This window comes from Elephas maximus, chromosome 7, assembly GCF_024166365.1.
Source record: "Elephas maximus indicus isolate mEleMax1 chromosome 7, mEleMax1 primary haplotype, whole genome shotgun sequence".
Classification (NCBI taxonomy): domain Eukaryota; kingdom Metazoa; phylum Chordata; class Mammalia; order Proboscidea; family Elephantidae; genus Elephas; species Elephas maximus.
The window spans coordinates 75710629-75731528 of NC_064825.1; the positions used below are offsets into that span (position 1 = coordinate 75710629).

Consider the following 20900-nt stretch of genomic DNA (forward strand, 5'->3'; position numbering starts at 1 on the left):
TATGGACCTCTTCCAGTTGGTTGGCCGGGTAGCTGTCTTCCAAATTTCTTGACATAGACGAGTGATCTCTTCCAGCGCTGCATCCGTTTGTTGAAACATCTCAGTTGGTATTCCATTAGTTCCTGGAGCCTTATTTTTGCCAGTGCCTTCAATGCAGCTTGGACATCTTCAGTACCATCGGTTCTTGATCAGATGCTACCTCCTGAAGTGGTTGAATGTTGACCAATTCTTTTTGGTACAGTGACTCTGTATTCCTTCCATCTTCTTTTGATGCTTCCTGTGTTGTCCAGTTTTTTGCACAGAGAATCCTTCAATACTGCAACTCTATGCTTCAATTTTTTCTTCAGGTCTTGCAGTTTGATAAATGCTGAGTGTGTTCTTCCCTTTTGCTTTTTAATTCCAGCTCTTTGCACATTTCATTATAATACTTTGTCTTCTCGAGCTGCCCCTGAAATCCTTCTGTTAAGATCTTTTACTTCATCCTTTCTTCCTTTTGTTTTAGCTACTCTACATTCAAAAGTGAGTTTCAGAGTCTTTTCTGATATCCATTTTGGTCTTTCTTTCCTTTTTTAATGATCTTTGACTTTCTTCATGTATCATGTCTTAATGTCATCCCACAACTCATCTGGTCTTCGATCATTAGCGTTCAGTGTGTCAAATCTGTACCTGAGATGGTTTCAAATTCAGGTGGGATATATTTAAGGTCATACTTTGCCTCTCAAGGACTTGTTTTAATTTTCTTCAGCTTCAGCAAGAACTTGCATATGAGCAACTGATGGTCTGTTCCACAGTCGGCCCTGGCGTTGTTCTGTCTGATGATATTGTGCTTCTACATCATCTCTTTCCACAGATGTAGTCGATTTGATTCCTGTGTATTCCCTCTGGTGAGGTCTGTGTGTATAGTTGTTTAAGTTGGAAAAAGGTATTTGCAGTAAGTCATTGGTCTTGCGAAATTCTGTAATGTGATCTCCAGTGTCTTTTATTACCAAGGCCTTATCTTTCAAATACAGATTCTTCTTCATTTCCAACTTTAACATTCCAATCACAATAATTATCAGTGCATCTTGACTGTATGTATGATCGATTTCAGACTTCAGAAGTTGGTAAAAACATTGTTTCTTCATTTTTGGCATTGGTGATTGGTGCGTAAATTTGAATAATAGTCATATTACCTGGGTTTCCTTGTAGGCATATGGATGTTATCCTATCACTGACAGTGTTGTACTTCAGGATAGGTCTTGAAAGGTTATTTTTTAAGATGAATATGACACCAATTCCACTTCAATTAGTCATTCCTGGAATAGTGGAGTATATGATTGTCTGGTTTAAAATGGCCAGTATCAGTCCACTTCAGCTCACTAATGCCTAGGCTATTGATCTTTATGCATTCCATTTAATATTCGACAACTTCCAGTTTTCCTAGATTCATACTTCATACATTCCACATTCTGATTATCGGTGCTTGCGGCTGCTTCTTTTCACTTTGAGTCGTGCCACCTCAGAAAAGGAAGATTTACTCCATCCATGTCATTAAGGTCGACTCTATTTTGAGGAGGCAGCTCTTTCAGAGTCTTATTTTGAGTGCCTTGCAACCTGAGGGGCTCATCTTTGAGAACTATATCAGACAGTGTTCTGCTGCTATGCATAAAGTTTTCACTGACCAGTCTTTTCAGAAGTAGACTGCCAGGTCTTTCTTCCTAGTCCATCTTAGTCTGGAAGCTCCACTGAAACAATTTCAGCTATGGGTGACCCTGCTGGTATTTGAAATACAGGTGGCATAGCTTCCAGCATCACAGCAACAGGCAAGCCACCACAGTATGACAAGGAAGGGAAAAACAGTGAAATGCAGCTTGGAAACGTTTGGGTTGTTCGCTATTGGGCAGACAGAATATTACTTTCTGAACACATTTGCTAGCATCACCCCCTTAGCTGTTTCCCATTGTTTGGGATAAGTAAAGCTAGGCACTTTACATGCATTAACTCATCCTTCCCATAGACCTGAGGTTACCAAAAACCAAACCCAACCCAACCCGTTGCCATCAAGTGAATTCCAAATCATAGCTAGCCTATAGGACCGAATAGAATTGCCCCATACATTTTCAAGGAGCACCTAGTGAATTCCAACTGCCGACCTTTTGGTTAGCAGCCTTTATTATCCCCAATTTGTAGTTGGGTAAATTCAGTCACAGATCACGCAACTTAACCAAGATTATGTAGTTAGAAAGTGGCCAACCTAGGATTCAAGCCCAGGCCGGCGGGTTGGAGTCCATGCCCTTACTTAACCATTGTAAAGACTAAAATCCTTGGAGCAGGCCACGAGACTTTGGCTCCTATCTGGACTCTACACACGGCACTGGCTCTCGCAGTTCCCTTTGGCCACCTGCACCCCGCCGGTATCCGGAAGCCCAGGAACCACGGTCCCCGGATTCTAGACGCGATTGGCCTCCTCTGCCACCAGAGGGCGCTCGCTGGCCGTTCGCCCCTCCACTAATTACTCATCTGAATAAAAGTCGCACAGAGGACGTGATGGCGACAGCAGAACGGTTGCGGCGTGTCTCCGCCTTTCGGCTCGGGGCCAGGGGCGGGGACCTCCCGCAGAGGTCTGCGGCAGCCTGAGGCGGAGAAAAAGTCACGTTCCGGCTTGCGGTGTTCAGCCCTCCCCACAGAGTTTGCCCAGCGAGCCTGCGCCAACCTTGCAGCAGGAGGAGGCGGAGCCCAGGCTCTCATCCCGCCCACTCCGGCTCACGTGACCCACACAGGGGCCTCGAGGCCGGAAGCGCTCTCGAGCAGCGGGTGTTCTTGCGGGTTTCCAGGCGTGCGCGGGTTTCCCCGAGTCCGGGACCTGCAGTGTGCTAGCATCCATCCTCTGTCCGTGGCTTCCCCGGCCCGGGGGGCTCGGCAGCGGCTGCGCGGGTACGCGGTGCCCAGCCCGGTGCCTGCCTCCAAGGCGCGCCGGGCTCCCAGGGCACCACCACCACCATGTGCTCGTTAGCGTCGGGCGCTACTGGTGGGTACCCCTGGCCTCTCGGCACCGGGCTTGCCCAGCCCCCAGGGCGCGCCGCCATGAAGCGGTGAAAGACCTTTTCCCCCCCAGCCTAGCCCGGGACGCGGAGCAGAGCTGGTGGGGCCTGTAGGGAGGATGGAGGAAGCGTTGGGTGAGGGCCACGGGCGGACAGGGCGGGGGATGCGCTCACCGAAGGGAGCCTGTTCCACGCGCCTGGTTCGCACTGATTTCTGAGAGAGATCTGACGGTTGTGCTTGTGCTAGGCGGCCGGGGCGCTTTGGAGGACGAGGAGGACCTGCCTGAGCTGTCGGACAGCGGCGACGAGGCTGCCTGGGAGGATGAGGACGATGCTGCGCTTCCCCACGACAAGCAGCAGACCCCCTGCCTGTTCTGTGACAGGTTCGTCCACCTCAGCGCCCGGCCTCAGCCTTAGCGTGCCCGGGCCGCGTAGGGTCAGTGTCGTCTACTCAGGAAAGACTGGTCTAGTGTCGAACCTTGAATTCTTGCACCGTTGGTTTGGAGTGATTGCTTGTTAAGGAGAAAGATCCATAGTCGTGTAGAGGTAGGAGCCGTGAACTGGAATCCAGATTATGCTAGTTCCCTTCCATGGGTCTCAGTTTCCCATTCTTTAAAATGAGAAGGTTGGACTGGACCTGTGGTTCCCAAATACGATTGTGCACCGTTATCACCTGAGACACTTAAAAAAAAAAAAAAAGGCCAGTACAGATGCCAAACTCTGCACCTCAGTCCCTCTGAATCAGCCGTCTATTTTTTCAAAAGACTGTTAGGTGGTTCTAATGAGTAACAAGTTTGGAAGTCACTGAACTAGATGATCCTTGAGAATCCTTCCAGCACACTACCATTCTGTAATTCTGTCATCAGTTGAGAGCTTTTCAGGGGTAAAATTTCCCGTTGAGACTAGTGCTATTTGCATAGTGTCTTATTTCAGCTTTCTTAGGTAGGGGCTACTCTCCTAGGGAAGGGGAAGGAACTGATGCATTTTCCACAAAACGGGGGCGGGGAACGAGGGAAAGACACTGCTTTATCAGTAACTTGCTCAAGGTTACAAAGCTGTGGTTTGTCTTTTCTCAAGCTCACACTTTTTCTATTTAAAATTCTGCCACTTGGTCTCAGGAAGCTTTGACTTTAGCTGATGTCCTGGACATGTGAGGATGAAAGTGGCCTGGTTGGGAATGGCCATTGTTACTTTAATAAACATTTTTCCAGTGCCCCTTATATCTGAGTATGATGCTGATTGGTGGTGTATTAACTCTGCTTGGCTCCTCCTTGTAGCCTCATTTCCAATATTGGGACTCATATAAGAGTGCCTATGACAGTGATAAGGTGCTGAGTATTTGAAGAGCAGGGGAAAGAACTGTGAAGAACAGGATCTCAACATTTGAAGATACTCATTGATACTGGAAAACTTTCCAAGTAATCATCCGGTAGCTCATCTGTTGATAGCTCTGACATTTAAAGTTACTAATTACTTACAAGTTGAAAGGTCTACATATATCCTAGGTATCCTAAAGTAGTATTTATCGAGCACTAGGGATACCTTGGAAACCCTGATGGCATAGTGGTTAAGAGCTACGGCTGCTGACTTTTCTAACCGAAAGATCAGCAGTTTGAATCCACCAGGTGCTTCTTGGAAATTCTGTGGGGCAGTTCTGCTCTGTCTTACAGGGTCGCTATGAGTTGGAATCAACTCGACAGCAGTGGGTTTGGTTTCGCTTTGGTAGGGGTCCATTGCCTTTTGTTAGGCTGCATGAATATTGCAACCTATCTCAGTAAACATCTGTTGTAAACTGACTGCTGTGTATGTGCTAAGCATATAAAAAAGGCGTGTAGCTTCTCCGCTGTGTATTCCTATCTTTGTGTCTTTCAACTGTGCAGGTCACATAATAAAGAAGCTTGGTCTACACAGTGTCTGTAATGAAAGTACTTTGGGAACACTGCAAGATCGCTTGTGAAGTATTCGGCACTTTAGGAATGTGCCAGCTGTAAAATGGCATGCTTTATTTCTAAAAGCAGTTTGAGCTGTGCCAGGTCAGAGCTTTTGAAAGCAGAGTTGATGCTTAGAGGAGAAAAGAATCTCAAGTAGGGAATTTTCCTGACCTGAGAGAAACACAGTTTGTCCGAGGCAGCTGTTTCTTTTAAAAAAGCCTTTTGATAAATTTATGAATAAATTTGTCACAATAACTTTATTTAAAGGATAGTTAATTTCTTTTTAGATGAAAAGTGGGACTCGTAAGTACTAATTCCCCATAAAAGTGCTGGGTTCCTTTCTTCGGTAAATTGTTTTTTTCTAAACTGGAATTAAAACTAGAAACCAGCAGAGAAAAAATATATATATTTAAGATGAAATCAATATTTACATTTTTGGGAGGACTGTTGCATGATGGAAACCCTGGTGGCGTAGTGGTTGAGAGCTACTACTGCTAACCAAAAAGTCGGCAGTTCGAATCCACCAGGTGCTCCTTGGAAACCGTGTGGGTGGTTCTACTCTGACCTATAGGGTCACTCTGAGTTGGAATCAACTCGACGGCAGCGGGTTTAGTTTTGGTTTTTGGGGTATTCCATGATGCTATTATTGCTTGATTTTTCAGGTTGTTCACATCTGCTGAAGAAACGTTTTCACACTGTAAGTCTGAGCACCAATTTAATATCGATAACATGGTCCATAAGCATGGTGAGTATTTAGAATAAAGAAAATTTTAGTTGTGAAATTTAAGTTCAAACCTTAGGATTTTTCAAATTTTTCCTGTTCTATACAAGTCCAATATAGTGAAACATATACAGTACCAATTTGCCTTATGGAAATGAAAAAGCCTTTTTGACAAGTGGCCTTTGAGAGAAGATTAATAATAAGACATTCTTTAGACAAGATTCACTGTAAGCTTATATTTGCTTCACAACGTAAAAAAAAAAATGAGCTTGGCACGTATATGTGATTGCATATTACAATGGAGTTCAGGAGTGGGAGAGCAAGAGTAGAGATGGGCTTTGGAAGAGGAGGTGGATTGTTACGGAAAAAGACAACCCAGTCAGTCAGAGTAAAATGTGAACTTCAAGGCCTGCCTTTCTTTTATAGGGACCTATTGTTTCTTTTTATACTGAGTAGAAGGAAGATGAGTAGGAAAAAACAAAGATAAAAAAGATGTAGGAAAAAGTAGAGACACTGAGTTGTAGAGAAAGAAAAGGGCAAGATACCAAAATTAGTTTGCTTAGGATAATTCCTACAAGATTGAATTTTATAAGAAGTTTGGTAAGAGGGTATGGAAAAAGGGAGTCTTCAAGTAAGGTGGTAGGCAAAATATTCAGGCGATGTTTTTCTTGAATCTTGCATTTAAACACACTTAAAGATGTCTGCTTCTAACTTTACGTGGATATAGAAGAATACAGAATTAGTTCTTTGGTCCCTGTATGCACTGACAACTAGACGGGACATTATTGAAAAATAGCAAATACTGGGCAGGTTGTTAGGTCTCAGATAAACATGTGATATGTTTATATATAATAAATTTAGCTGCAGCTACTCACGTAAGACATGTGAATGACTTAACCACATTATTTTTTAGTTTCCATTATTTACTTTATGTAAAAGCTAGTATAGTTTATTTCACATCCTGGTAAAATTACAATTTGGTACGTACCATAAAAGTTGGCACTGTAGAAACTTTCAGCTGTAATATCAATTGCAAAATATTTGGTATAATTTAGAACCTAATTTTCTAGTTTGTGTTTTTCTGACAAATGAGTTGAATTCTAAAAATTACTTTCCTGTTTTTTTAGAAATATAAGGAGAATGTTAAAAAGTACCATCTGTGGCTGTTTCTCAGTTAAGATATTCAGAAGTATCAAAGTAACTATTCTAATTCTTAGTAAGAAATTCAAAATATTGTAGGTAGTAGTTCAAAAAATAGAAATATTTTATTGTCTAACCAGAGAATCTTCTATAGAACAGGTCAGTTTAGCAAAACTCATGTTAACATAGGTGAACTATCTTTTTTTTTTCTTCCCCCCTTTAGGGCTTGAATTTTATGGCTACATTAAGCTAATAAATTTTATTAGACTTAAGGTAAGTTGGTAACATAATTTATAACTTTGTTTATAATCTAAAGAAATAGCACAGTGACTATCAATGCACTGACTGTTTAAAATAATATAAAAGAATGAACTTCTAAATTTGGTCCTCATCTTACTGGGTAAATCACAGGCATCAGGAACTAGCACAATATAAAGCATCACGTAAATGTATATAGATGTTACCTAGGTGGCGTCTTTAGCAGTATCACCATGTCTAAGAGATGAATCATTCTTACATGAAAAGTATTTCAGTGTCCGGTAACCTATCCCTTGCTTTTAAACCAAACCCATTCCCATCGAGTCAAATTCCAACTCTTAGTAACCCTAGAGGGCAGAGTAGGACTGCCCCATAGGGTTTCCAAAGCTGTAAATCTTTACCGAAGCAGACTGCCACATATATCTTCCACGGGGCGGGTGATGGGTTCAAACCACCGACCTTCTGGTTAGCAGCCAAGCACCTAACCACTGCACCACCAGAGTTCCTCCCTTGCTTTTGCTTAGATCAAATTAAAAAACAAGTGTCTTAACAAACTTAGAACACAAGACCAGAGTAAACAATGTCTTTTAGGAATCTGACTTTTTTTAAAATGGGAAATTACTAATAGTCACTATTTCAGTGAAATCAGAAATAATTTCTAGGTGCTTTCAAGTACTTTGGTGGTTCTTTTTTGGTTCTATTCAAATGAACGCCTTTTATTGCCACTTTCCCCACATCCAAGCAGTATAAAACTACATTGCAACCATTAATTAAACAAATTAATAAAGTGACAGGTGAAGGCAGACTGTTTATTTGAGATATACTGATTTTGTGTCATATAGACTTGATTTCCTTTTTTAATTTCCCTAGTTTTTGGTGGGGAGATTTCTTGATTAAAATGCAATGAAAACACATGCAATTAATTTTACATCCAGAATCCTACAGTTGAGTATATGAATTCCATATACAACCCAGTGCCTTGGGAGAAAGAAGAATATTTGAAGCCGGTATTAGAAGATGATCTTTTACTTCAGTTTGGTAAGATGAACTTGCTGTATATGCTTTAACTAATATAGGGCCATTTGTTATGGCAAAATGGTGGTTCAGCGTTCTAAGAAAATGTATCATCTTCTTAATTCGCTAAAGACCACATCAGGTACTTGATGTCTGTAAAAAAAGAAAAAAAATATTTGAGTTGCTTAAAAACTGATGGCCTTACTAACAATTACCAGAGAGGGATATAGAGCTATGAGCTTGTTTAAACATTTTGTATAGGATATTTCGAAACACAGGAAGACTTGAGAGAATAATTTTAAGTTGTTCAGACACTGATTTAAAAAACTTTAAAGTAGATTTAGTATTTGCTGCTTTTGTCTCATACAGTCAGAGCTGGCAATCTCTTAAGACAGTGAGTTTGCTGAGATTTTGTTTGATTCAGAACCGATTCTACTCAAATTTTCATGGGCATACCCTCACGTGCTAACTACTAAGCCCTCCTTTTGGCAGGGTCACTGATTTCTTGACTGCAGCTTTCTTTTTCGATTACTTGTGCTGTGTACTTTGTTCATTCCTTGTTGAAGAGGATCTTGTGAAAATTCTGCTGGCCTCATGTAGGCACTTTATAGGTCTAATCTATAGAAGGTAAATTATTTATTCTTTTATTTATACTTTATTTCCTGTTCCTTGTGCCAATCGGGTGAGATAGAGGGCTTGCTGTCTTCAGTTCAGCAAGACCATCCTAAATAGACACACATCTCTACTGGTCATAGGTTGACAGTGTGTATTTGAGCAGTTCTTTGATGAGCCAGAACTGCAGAAAACTACTCATTTCCTTGGGAATGATCAGCATTAAGGTGTGTGGTCATGTGATGTAGTAGTAAGAACCTTAATACAGTAATCTGGAACTGTGTGACCTGGGACGAAGCACTAAACTTTCTGGTTTCCAATCTTTTCAATCTGTAAAATGAGGAGTTAGGACCAGATTTCTGAGATTCTTTCTAGCTCTAAAGTTTGGTGATTCCCAAGTTAACTTTTTCCCAGATTCTCACAACTTCTTTAATCTCATTTCCTCCGAGTGACCAAAGTGAACTATTTGATAAATGACAATGCACCAGTGAGCATTCTTCATGACTTTCTAAATTGAAAATCATTTATTGAATGCACCCAGGATGAAAGTAGTACGTTAGATGATTTAGGAACATGAGGATATGAATGTCACCATCCTTCCCATGGGGAGCCGACAGTCTAGTGGTAGCAGTGTTGTTTTTGTTAATGTCTATCCTGTATTACACTACAAGGTAGAATATAAGTTTCCTGAGAAGTAGAAAGGGTAGTGCAGTTCAGAAGAGGAAGAGATTACTGTGTTCAACAACAGATAACTTGAGTGCTGAACACTGGATACAGATCCGTATTTAACTCTGACTCTCCAAAGGTGTATAAACTTAATCTCTTTCCGCCTTAATTTTAATTTGTAAAAAGGTGATAATGAGACCTAATTTTAAAGATTCCTGCAAGGATAATGTGCGTTAGCATAGTATCTGCCGCTGCGTAAGTGCTTAATAAAGGAGAGCGTATTGTTACTGAGTAAATAAGTTCTAGAGGAGTTTAGATGAAGAAGCCGTGACTGGGGTCTAGAACAGTTAAAGAGACCTAGTAAAAGAGATGGGACTTAAACTGGACTTGCCCTTGAGTGCATTGTCCACATTCTCTCAGATAATCTGTGCTCCTGGCTGTTGGTGCAGACAGATGGAAGAGAAGGTCATCATTCTCCTGTCTCGCCTTTATGACCAGCTGTTTCACCTCCACTGTCTTTCAGTGCATATTTACTGAGCACCTGCTAGGTTTTAGGCTTTGAGGATATGAAGATGATGAAGTTGTTAAAGGAGATAATGAAGGAACTAGGCAATGAAATTAACTTTAAAATAGCATAGAAAACTGGCAAACCATGATTAGTCATAAGTCATATTGATAGTACATACCCATGATGTGATGTGATGGTGTGGTGTGGTGTGTGGTATGTGAGGTGAGGTGAGGAGGTAGGGTGAGGGTGAGGTGAATGTCTCTTACCCCTGTGGTCTTCTGAAAACCCATAATCCCAGTCTAGCCATGAGAAATACATTAGGTGAACCCAAATTGTGGGGCATTCTACAGGATACCTTAACAGTATTCCTTAAAACCGTCAATGTCATCAAAAACAAGGAAAATGTGACAAACTGTCACAGCCCAGAGGAGCTTGAGAAAAACACGACAACTAAATGTGGTGTGGTATCTTAGATGGAATCTTGAAACATGGATATTAGGAAAAAATTAATGAAATGTAAATAAAATATGGGTTTTGTTAATTAAAGGAAAAGTTCAGTATAATGTTTGGAACATACTCCACAACGGATTAATATCTTTTGTATATCAGGAACTCTTAAAAATTGAGGGACAAAGCACCAAAAACTATAGACAAATGGGAAAAATATATGAAGAGACAATTCAGAAAAAAAGATCTAAAAATAGCCCCCAAACATATGAAGAAGTGTTTAAACTCACCCAGTTGGAGATATGCAAATTAAAATAACACCAAAATACTACTTCTCACCTGTCAGACAGGCAAAAATTAAAACAAAAAAATTTTTTTTGCTCTCACTTCAGGTGAATTAAGTTGTGAATAAGTCTACTTTTTTTTAATAACAAAATAATGACTCAGTATTCTGCCAGAGTGGTTTTATTATATAATCACGATTGAGTGGAAGACGCATGTGGAAGATGAATCTAGCTAATGGCACGGTACTGCTTTTATAACGAGAAGTTAAAGTTAGGTTCTAGCCTCAAGGTTATAATATCATCTTATACTTGCTAAGCTTAGCTATTTTGTCCCAACTCTGAAGAAGTATCTTCAGAAGTATCACAGCTAAAAACTGAATATAAAACAAAAAACTAACGTTGCCTTATTTCCCCTAGTACCATACTGAGGAGAGAATGTAATGTATCTGCACTGTTTTTATTGCTTTAAGTTGATCTGAAAGTTAGTGAGACATTGGGATTTTGTAAAAGTCATTGGCTCTGTTTATTAACTTCATTTTGCAGAGTTATTAGTGCTACAGCAGATGTTAATGATTTATATATAGTGAAGTTGAATTTAAATTAGGAATTTTGAATGAATAGGATATTGGTTTATAGATTCCACTCTTCCTTGCCCAGGATGAAAAATACAGAATTCTTTATCTACACACTGTTCTTGAAAAAACCAAACCCATTGCCGTTGAGTCAGTTCTGACTCATTGTGACTCTATAGAACAGAGTAGAACTGTCCCATTGGGTTTCCAAGGAGTGGCTGGGGGGATTCAGACTGCTCACCTTTTGCTTATCAGCCCTAGCTCTTAACCACTGTGCTACCAGGGCTTAGGAGCATCTGAATGTAATGCCTGCTTTTCTTCACTTAAGGACACAGAACCTCAGAAGTGGCCTTATGTAGTGCCAAGAACATGGGCTAAGAAGGCAGGCCCAAGTTTGGGTCTTAGCTCCTCCATTAAACAGCTCTTTGGCTTTGGGCCAGTCATGTAATTTCTCTGATACTTATTTTTCCCATGCCCAAAAGGAGGGTAAATATTTACATCTTAGGTTTGTTTTTTAGGATGAAATGAGAAGTAATGCATGTACTGGAAAGATACCTGGGGATCAGCAAGTTACTAGTTTTTTTCCTCCCACTTTTTTTTTTCTTCCCGAATTTGGTTCAATGTAATTAATATTTGTATGTGTTATCATTTTAGCAGACTAATGAAAAACTTAGACTAACAGCATGCTCTTTGAATTAAAGTCAAAACATTTCAGATGTTAAATGATTAAAAGTATTTTTACTAATTTTTCTCAGTTGAGCACAAAATAGGCACCTAGGATATACTTATTCCTAACATTTTACTTGCTTCATTGATAAAAGTTGGTCTGATAATAATGTCCATTTATTTCTTTAGATGTAGAAGACCTTTATGAACCGGCGTCGCTCCCATTCTCATACCCCAATGGACTCAGTGAAAATGCATCTGTTATTGAAAAATTGAAACACATGGAAGCCAGGGCACTGTCTGCTGAAGCTGCATTAGCTAGAGCGCGGGAAGATCTACAGAAAATGAAGTAATTTATCAATCTTACAGAAAATAATGGAAACCCTGGTGGCTTAGTGGTTAAGTGCTACGGCTGCTAACCGAAAGGTTGGCAGTTCAGATCCATGAGGCACTCCTTGGAAAATCTGTGGAGCAGTTCTGCTCTTTCCTGTCCGGTTGCGATAAGTCAAAATTGACTCGATGGCAACGAGTTTTTTTTGGTTTGATAGAAAAAATTTCTGTATTATTGAGATCCCCAAAATAATACGTCTAATGGCAAGATAAAAACCAGTCGCTGTTGAGTTATTTCTGACTCATGATGACCCCACATGGTCAGAGTAGAACCGTGCTGATTTTTCAAAAGTAGATAGCTAACTTTTTCTCTCGAGGCACCTCTGGGTGGACCTGAACCTTCAGCTTTAGGTTAGCAGCCAAAGACCCATTTGCACCACCCAGGGACTCCAATGGCAAGATAGAATATGGTAAAACAATTATATACTTAAAAAGTATGGTGTCCATATTTGATTTTGTTAATATTAAATAGTTGCGGCCTTTTTATGCATTGTAGATAGAATTGAGTAGCGTAAGATTTGTGCTTTTACCTGTTCTTGAATACTTCTTTATAATTATTTTTGTACTAATGGTAATTGTTCTGATGAGTGTTGCCCTCTTGAGTGTTTTTGCCCTTTGATATTGCCTTCTCTTGAATTGTTGTTTCTAAAGGATTTCTCCATTTTACATTTCCTATCATAGATTTTTAAAGTGGAGCAGTTAATGTTTTTTAGGTTTGGAGAAAATACGGGGTTAAACTTTTTACTTTTAAAGGATCGAAATGTAACTCTCATGTATTTAGTCATAAAAGCCAGATATATTGGGACATTGTCTCCAGTGAATAAATTAGACTTCTGCTAGTGTGGTGTATCTCAAAGCTTAATGTTAATGCAGATCACCTGGGGAGCTTGTTCACGTCTAGGTTCTGATTCAGGAGGTCTAGGTTCTGATTCAGGAGGCCTGGAGGAGGGCCTGAGAGCCTGCATCGCGCTGAAGTTCTTAAGTGATGCTGGTGCTGCTGCCTGGCAGCCACGGCACTAGGGAAGCCTGATGGCACAGTGGTTAAGAGCTGTGACTGCTAACCAAAAGGTTCGCAGTTCGAATCCACCAGCTGCTCCTTGGGAACTCTATGGGGCAGTTCTCCTGTGTCCTGAAGGGTCACTATGAGTTGGAATCGATGCAATGGGTTTGGGTTTTTGTTTTTTTTTAAATATACCTCTGAGCTTTCTTTACGTGCTGGGTTTGTAAGCTGATTGCTACTGCCTAGTATCCATTTGATGGTTTGCCAGAATGTCCAACAGGAAAAGTAATATAGCCGGTCATAGTTCTCCTTCTGTGATTCTGAGATTTTTATGCTGAGTAACCTAGTAACCAACACCAGTTCTACTATCTGCCCTTTTTGCCCTCCTCCCCCATGCATGCCTTGTAGATTCTTAATGCATCTTGATGGGAAAGGGGACTGAGTTTTAGAGCTGGAATGGGTAGTGGTATATGTGAATAATTCTCAATATGGGCCCACTTTCTGCCCACTTAACCCTCTCATCAGATAATATGGTTTTGAAGACTGTTAATAGAGTTGAAATATGCTGTGTTGATTCAGCTGCTGAGAAAAGATTTTGGAGCAATGAAAATAATACACTTGAATACAGATAATGTTCTTATTTTGTTCGTTTGAAAGGTAGAGCTAAAACCTGCCGTTGGCAGTGCTTTTGTGGATGGCAGAAGAAATGCCTAAACTGGCTTTGAAAATGCCGCTGCTTAACATCCAGCAGGGGGAGCTTTGGGTTGCTTACGATAGAACGTGATTTAAACGGTTCATCATACCCCACACCCCACTCCCTCCCCCTTCCTCTTCCTCAACCTCTAGCCTTTCCTTTTTTCATGGTCTGGTAAACCTGTCTCAAGGGTGTATTTCAAATTGATTACAGACAATTGGCTCAGGATTTTGTGATGAACGCAGATGTCAGAACGTGCTCATCATCTACCGTTGCCATTGCGGACCTCCAGGAAGATGAGGATGGTGTTTATTTCAGCTCATATGGGCATTATGGGATACATGAAGAAATGCTAAAGGTTAGAAAAGAGCACAAATGTGCCAAATCCGTACTAAAGGAAAAACAGAATAAAACACATTCTTTCTTAATACATAAGCTGTAGGAGAACTGCTTTTTAAACCTTCTTGGTGCCTGCTTGATACCTTACTGTGGATTATAAAGATTACATAAGCACCAATGTCATAAATGTTATTTAAGATCATTATTGATATTTACTATAAAATCACTTTTGATGTAAATAGAACATTGGAAAAAAACAGCTGCTAGTGATTTTAGTCTTCTCAAGAGCAGTTATTAAATAGGAACAAATCATGTATTTGCCTGTTAAGGTGCAAAGGAGATGATTAATTTTAGTGTTTTGAATGACAGTACTGATTTCAGTTTGGGCAGATAATAGTTCTATGGTATAAAAGTTTCATTATCAACAATTCTCACGTTGTTATGGCATAATTTTTTTTTTCCATATTTAGAAGCATCCATATAGAAGTGTTCCAAAATTGGTTGAATTAGGTATTTAAATACGGTTGTTTTTAACTGTTATAATGGTAATGTACATGTAAAATAGAACTAGGTTTCTAGCTTGATCTGGTAGTTATGTTTTATCAAGGTATTACAGATTTTAAAATAGCAAGATGTCATTTTTAACTCTGAAACTGAAAATGTCTAACTAGAGTAAAGAAGAGGTTGGATTATAAAGAAGATGGAAATTTTTAGATACTTACTTGGTAGATGCCACCATTACCTTCTCTTAAAACAAGTGGAAATCATTCCTAAGTCGTCCTTAAAAGATTGTCTTCTTTCACTGAAGCTGTAAGACTAGGTTTGCCTAAAACTTGTGCATTTAAAATAACCAAAGGTATTTAGTAACACTGATATATTTTATTGAGTAAGTTCTGCAGAATCACAGAGTGGAAGTTTGCTGATTCATAATAATTGTAATTACGTGGGTCTTTTAAAGCAGTGTTGTGTCATTACTAACGACGTGTCACCATCGGTTGTGCTTTTTGTTGTCACTGGAACAATGGCATAGCATTAGAAATGACAAGATGTTTTATTATGACTAATAAATTATTTTAAGTCCAGAATGAATTTGTTTAAAAGAAATTGACTTTTTCTTTGTTAAAATTAATTTTGTGTCCAAGATACTGTCTTTAAAGGAGGTGATCTAAACCCATGTTTGTCATTTTAAATCACCCCTTCAATTTAAATGCCATGAACTTTCAATGTTTTTCGGTATGGAAATTGTATTGGTTTTTTTCAGACAGGTAAAGGTAACTAAGACTCCCAGTAGATACGCATGTGTATGTTGTTACTACAGTGTTTGACTACTTACATTATAAATCCCTGTCCTGGACACTTCGTAGCTAACAAAGAATACCCATAACTAGAGGATCTTCACACCTGGCCATATATGTTTAGGTCTTTTCAATGTACATAGATCAAAGAAGTTCCACTTTGAAGTTTTCAGTGCCATCTTTTCCCCTTTTAGAGAATTACTTAAGAATCCTCATTGCTATCATTCTCCAAGCCGTAGTTTCGCTTACCTGTTGTACCATGTAACCTTTTCGTTTTGGAGATGACTTGAATAAGTGTTTATAGGAAATACAGATATACTTCACTCAAAATGAGCTATTTAACCATTTCATATTTTGCTGAGTTTTGGGCTATGGATTAATGTGAAACATGCATTATATCAAGCTATATTTCTCTTTTTTATCAAAACAATTCTTAGCACATAAACTGTTCAAGGTTATGCTACTACTGGAATCCCACCTGACTTTATAAATAATTTAAAATCGAGAAATCATATTTACGAGAACAGTTTTTTATACTTGAATTGGCTTCGCTTTTATAAAAATATGATTTGGATTTTTTTGTTGTTTAGTTTCAGATATTTTAATAACTGTTTTGGCATAATGTTTTGATTATAATTAGTAATAAAGGTAGTTTTGGATCTTACTTTCTGGAAGTAAAGTAAAGAAAATGTGCTTGAATGCCAGAGGCAGGGTTGGTAGAGGGACAGATTACATGAACTTTCAAAATCCTTTGCCACTTTGGCCCCCTTATTTTTCTGCAGAAGAGTCATTATTGACTAATCTTCATAAATCTGAGATTATCATGCTTTTTGTTTTCAAAAAATGTTGCCTACCCTGGTGAGCATTTATCACAGATCATAGTGCTGTTTAGTAATTTCAATTTCAGTAATTTTTCTTTACTGTATTTCCCTCATTGTATCTACAGCTAGCTAATGCATTCTGTCCACCTTCATTAGCACATAAACTACAAACGTAGTATTCTTTGTACGTATGAAATTTATGGTATGTAACTTTTCTCTTATTAGCTTCATTCTTATAACTTTTTTTATATTAAGAAAAATATTTTTAGAAAGAATTCTATGACACTTTACTAATCTTAAAATATTACCTTGCTCATTAGTATTAGAGCCCTAATTTTGTTGTCTTTTTCTGTTTCTTAGTTTTAATAGGTGGGTACAAATGATAATTTTTCTATTTCTGTTTTATTACCTTTCTATTTTATATTGAAGTATTAGTCTTTTGTTAGAATACAGCTTTAGAAATGGTTAGAATGGTCATTTGCTTGCTTTTGCGTATGTTTAGTGGATTTTCCTTTCAAAAGTTCAATTATTAATTGAAGCTCTGCTATGTACAAGGTACTATGTTTGGTATACTCTGGATTTCATTTCATTCGTTGGAGTGAGCGTATGAAAGAAAACAGATGAATATAGGAAGAGCCTGAGTGAAGGACTGTAGTTGAGTTGAGCAGCAGTGCGTGGAGTTAGGACAGCAGTTGGGAGTCTATTGATTAAGTTGGAGCAGTGGGGAAGCCATGTGGTTGGTGAGAGCTTTCCAAGTGACTGTTTTCTTGACTGATGCTCACCCTTTGTAGGTTTTGTCGTTTCAGCAAAAATCACTGGTGGTTATAGTGTAAGAGGAGTATAGAAAAGGTGTTAAGTATATGAAGTGGTGTGCTTTGAAAAAAGACATTTTTAAAATTGGGTAATTAAGATATCAATTTATTTAAACATTAGATTTTTGGGTAATTTTTAGAAATAACTTTCCGGGGCAGATTTAATACATGACAAAATTTCATTTGTTAAGCAATTAGAAATAATAATGAAAATCGTGGAATTAATTATGGATATTTTCCCTTTTGAGATCTAGCAATTAAATAAAACGACTTGCTTTTTAATTAAGAACTTCTTTATATGCTTAAAAAAAAAATCTAATATTGGCATAAAAATGTTTTCTGGGGGTATGGTATAATATTTTGATATTGTACAGCTTGCTGTAACTGTTTTCTCATTATTGGTATGAAACCCCAAGCTAGACTTCTCATTCTGTCATATTTATTTTTTATCATATTCATATTTTACTTCCATGGCAGCAGAACCCCCTACAGCTTAATTTATTGTCAGTACGTGCCTCAACTGAGGTAATTTAAAAAGGAGTCAGTTCTGTTAATGATTCAACATCAGTGTTAGAGTTGAATGCCTGCCTTGATCACAGGTCATGTGAGACTCTCAAGTGTAGGAATCTCATAATGTAGACTACAGAGCTAAAATGATTTACTTCTAGGCTTATAGGCCTTTAAGCATCATTTCCTACTACTAAAATTTCTAGAAACAAAACAGTTAGAAATCAGATAGGTGCTGAGCAATGACTTTCTTAGAAAAACAGTTTAGCTTCATTTTTCATATCATACTGCAGCATTAACTCGGATCTAGATTGGCCCCCCCTCCCCCCCCACCCCCCGCTGTTAATCTTGCTCAGCTACAGGAAATCAGGCTCTAGATTTCAGGCACCGTTTAAATGAGCAAAATACCATGTTCATCTTGTATTAGCCTTCATTATCAGTTGAAGTCTCAAAGAAACAATGGCTGTAAAGAAGCAAATGTTACATTTTTAAGGATATAAATCTATGTATCTCTCAGGGATGTTCTTCAAGTAAAAATTCCCTTTGTGAGTTGTTGCTATTTCTTTTTTTTATTGTTTTCTTTTAGGAAAAAAGCAATAAGCTTGGTTTTCCGGGCAAAAAGTATATGTGGAAAGCTGGCAATGTGTAATAAATATGCAAATATCTTCCTTTAAAAAATGTGTTTGTTCAGACTAGCCTGTGAACACAATGTTTTCCTCTCTCCTTGTTAGGACAAAGTGCGAACAGAAAGTTACCGAGATTTTATATACCAAAATCCACATATCTTCAAAGACAAGGTGAGTAGCGTAGACTACAGAATTGTCCATTTCGTGTCATTCTTGGGCGTAGACGTTCTCTGTTAGGTCACCATTGTGATAGCAGTTGACTGAATGTAGCCTGGCTTTATTTCAAGGAAGACTTCTGCTGCTCTGTGGTGCAGAATACTGGTAACAGAAATGCTGATTGGTGTTGTCATTCAGTAAACTCTTTTGTTAAATGGAAGTTTATTGATTACACTGATGTAGCTTAGTTAAATTTTGATTATCCAGATAATTTTGTTTAAGCTGTAGTTTTGATTTATAGTAATTCCAGCGAATTTCAAATGTAGTAGATAAGCCTCATACCAAAGCACTCTATTAATGCTGATGTTTATGTCAATTAGTTAAAAATAATTTTAAGTTATTACTCATGAGTAGGAGTAAATATCGTAAGGTAGAATTTATTTTACGTGCTTTCTTTTTAAACTTCATTTATTTACCCCTTCATTAGACACTTTATATTTTACATGTAGTCTCAATACTGTCTCAGGTTGATTCAAAGATGGTCTTTTCACTATGTGTGTGTGTATGTGTGTTTAAATTTGTATCATTTGTTTTTCCTTCCTTATAAATTTTTTTCATTCTTTTTTCTTCTCTTCTTCCTTTTCTTTTGCTTCTACATTCAAGAGCAAGTTTCAGAGCCTCTTCTGGCATCTATTTTGGTGTTTGAGCCCATTGTTGCAGTAACAGTGGACAAACACAGCAAGGCTTGTGAGGATGGCACGGGACAGGGCAGTGTTTTGTTCTGTTGTACATGGGGTTGCTATGGGTTGGAACCAACTTGATGGCACCTAACCACCGGCACCTTCCTTTCCTCTGTCCATCCTTCTCTTATTGGTAATCAGTCCTCTAATTTATTCAAGAATACTGTAATCTCTGCCATTTATATACCTTTACCAGTCTTTCCGCTCAAGAACATGTTTACTGATAATATATCCGGATTTTATAATTCCCTTTTCACCTGCATTTTAAAAGGTACTTCTTTAAGGTTGTTTCATGGATTTTATAAAATATCGTTTTGAATATAGTCTAGATTGGCTTTTCATTTTCCATACCTCTTTCCTAAAAGCAGTATTTCACTTGTGACTTCACTGAATTAACAGCTCTCCAGGGACCTGAAGTCTGATATCTTTTGGCCCAAGTATTACTTCGAATCCACCAGACGCTCGTTGGAAACCCTATGGAGCAGTTTTACTCTGTTCTGTGGGGTCGCTATGAGTTGGAATCAATTCGACGGCAACAGGTTTTGGTTTATTACATATCACAAGAGGTTTATGATGGTGTTTGGTTTACTGATCCCCCCAGACAAATTATTTCATGTTTTTAATCATACCAATTATCAATTCTTTGTACTTAGCATATTATATGCTTTTTATGTGAAATACTGCAGCAGCTACTAAGATTTTTTTTATGAATTTTATATTTGCACTTAAGTGCTGGTAACAGTTTATTAATTTAATGTTAATAAATTATGTTCAAATACCACTTTGTTTTCAGTGAGGCAAATTATATTACTGTTACTATTTAAAATGTTGCTTTATATTTCTCGTTAGATTATGTGCAGATTTTTATTTTATTTTCTACTTTATATGTTGCATAGAGGTTAAGTGTGCACTGGCCTGGGAATCATGAGTCCTGGCCTCTGAGGAATCAGCTATGTAATGTGGACAAGCTAACGAATCTCTCTGGGCCTCATATGTGAATGATTTTTTAAATCTCTCTCATTCTAAATTTCCGTTACTGCAAAACCACCACCAGTTTTTTCCTTTGAGCTATCTTCTTAATACTTTATGATATAAATACTGAAAAGGCTCAAGCATTGGTAATCATAGGATTAATCATCAAGAAATTAATTGAGAATATATGTATATGGAGCAAATGTTGCACAGTTTATAGACTTATACACAGTCACTCTCTGCTTCTAACAACAGTATATGTGCATTGTCAAAACATACACAATGTTACATACGTATTATAGAAATGTAGCATGCATTTTTTCAGACATAGTACATGACCGTGGAAAACATATGTCATTATTTTGTTGTGTTCTGCTTAACTCCTTAATTCCTAGTCCAGTGCCCTTGACCCTGTGCCATTACATTTTGATCACCATTCTGTTACTGTAGAATGAGTAGGTAATTAGGGTGGAATCTACTACTTACATGTTAATTTTTATATCCAGGGTTGTGTGATTTCTGTGTGCTATGACAGGATATGTTCGTGAAGTTATTTAAATATAATCCTTTTTAAAAATGTATGAAATAGCATAATGATTTCCAAAATTTTATTACCATTTTTCTGTTTGCTTTTATCCTCATTCTTAGATAGAAAAATTTCATATTACAATGCAGGCTTCTGTATCATATTACATAGTACACAGTGGAG

At 38.3% G+C, this 20900-nt stretch overlaps 1 protein-coding gene across 3 annotated transcripts in view; it reads left to right on the forward strand.

Moving 5' to 3' along the window:
- The first annotated feature begins 2542 nt into the window (after positions 1-2542).
- The window catches only part of PRMT3 (protein arginine methyltransferase 3), a 121865-nt gene continuing 103507 nt past the window's right edge, over positions 2543-20900 (forward strand). The window contains exons 1-8 of one of the 3 annotated variants that reach the window (XM_049890710.1): positions 2543-3007; positions 3268-3403; positions 5614-5696; positions 7036-7085; positions 8006-8108; positions 12029-12188; positions 14137-14281; positions 18429-18494. In XM_049890710.1, coding sequence (XP_049746667.1) covers positions 2980-3007; positions 3268-3403; positions 5614-5696; positions 7036-7085; positions 8006-8108; positions 12029-12188; positions 14137-14281; positions 18429-18494 — 771 coding nt within the window. In that variant the 5' untranslated portion in view covers positions 2543-2979. Of the gene's footprint in view, positions 3008-3267; positions 3457-5613; positions 5697-7035; positions 7086-8005; positions 8109-12028; positions 12189-14136; positions 14282-18428; positions 18495-20900 lie in introns of those variants that run through there. The other 2 variants (XR_007518221.1, XM_049890712.1) reach the window with 2 other exon arrangements.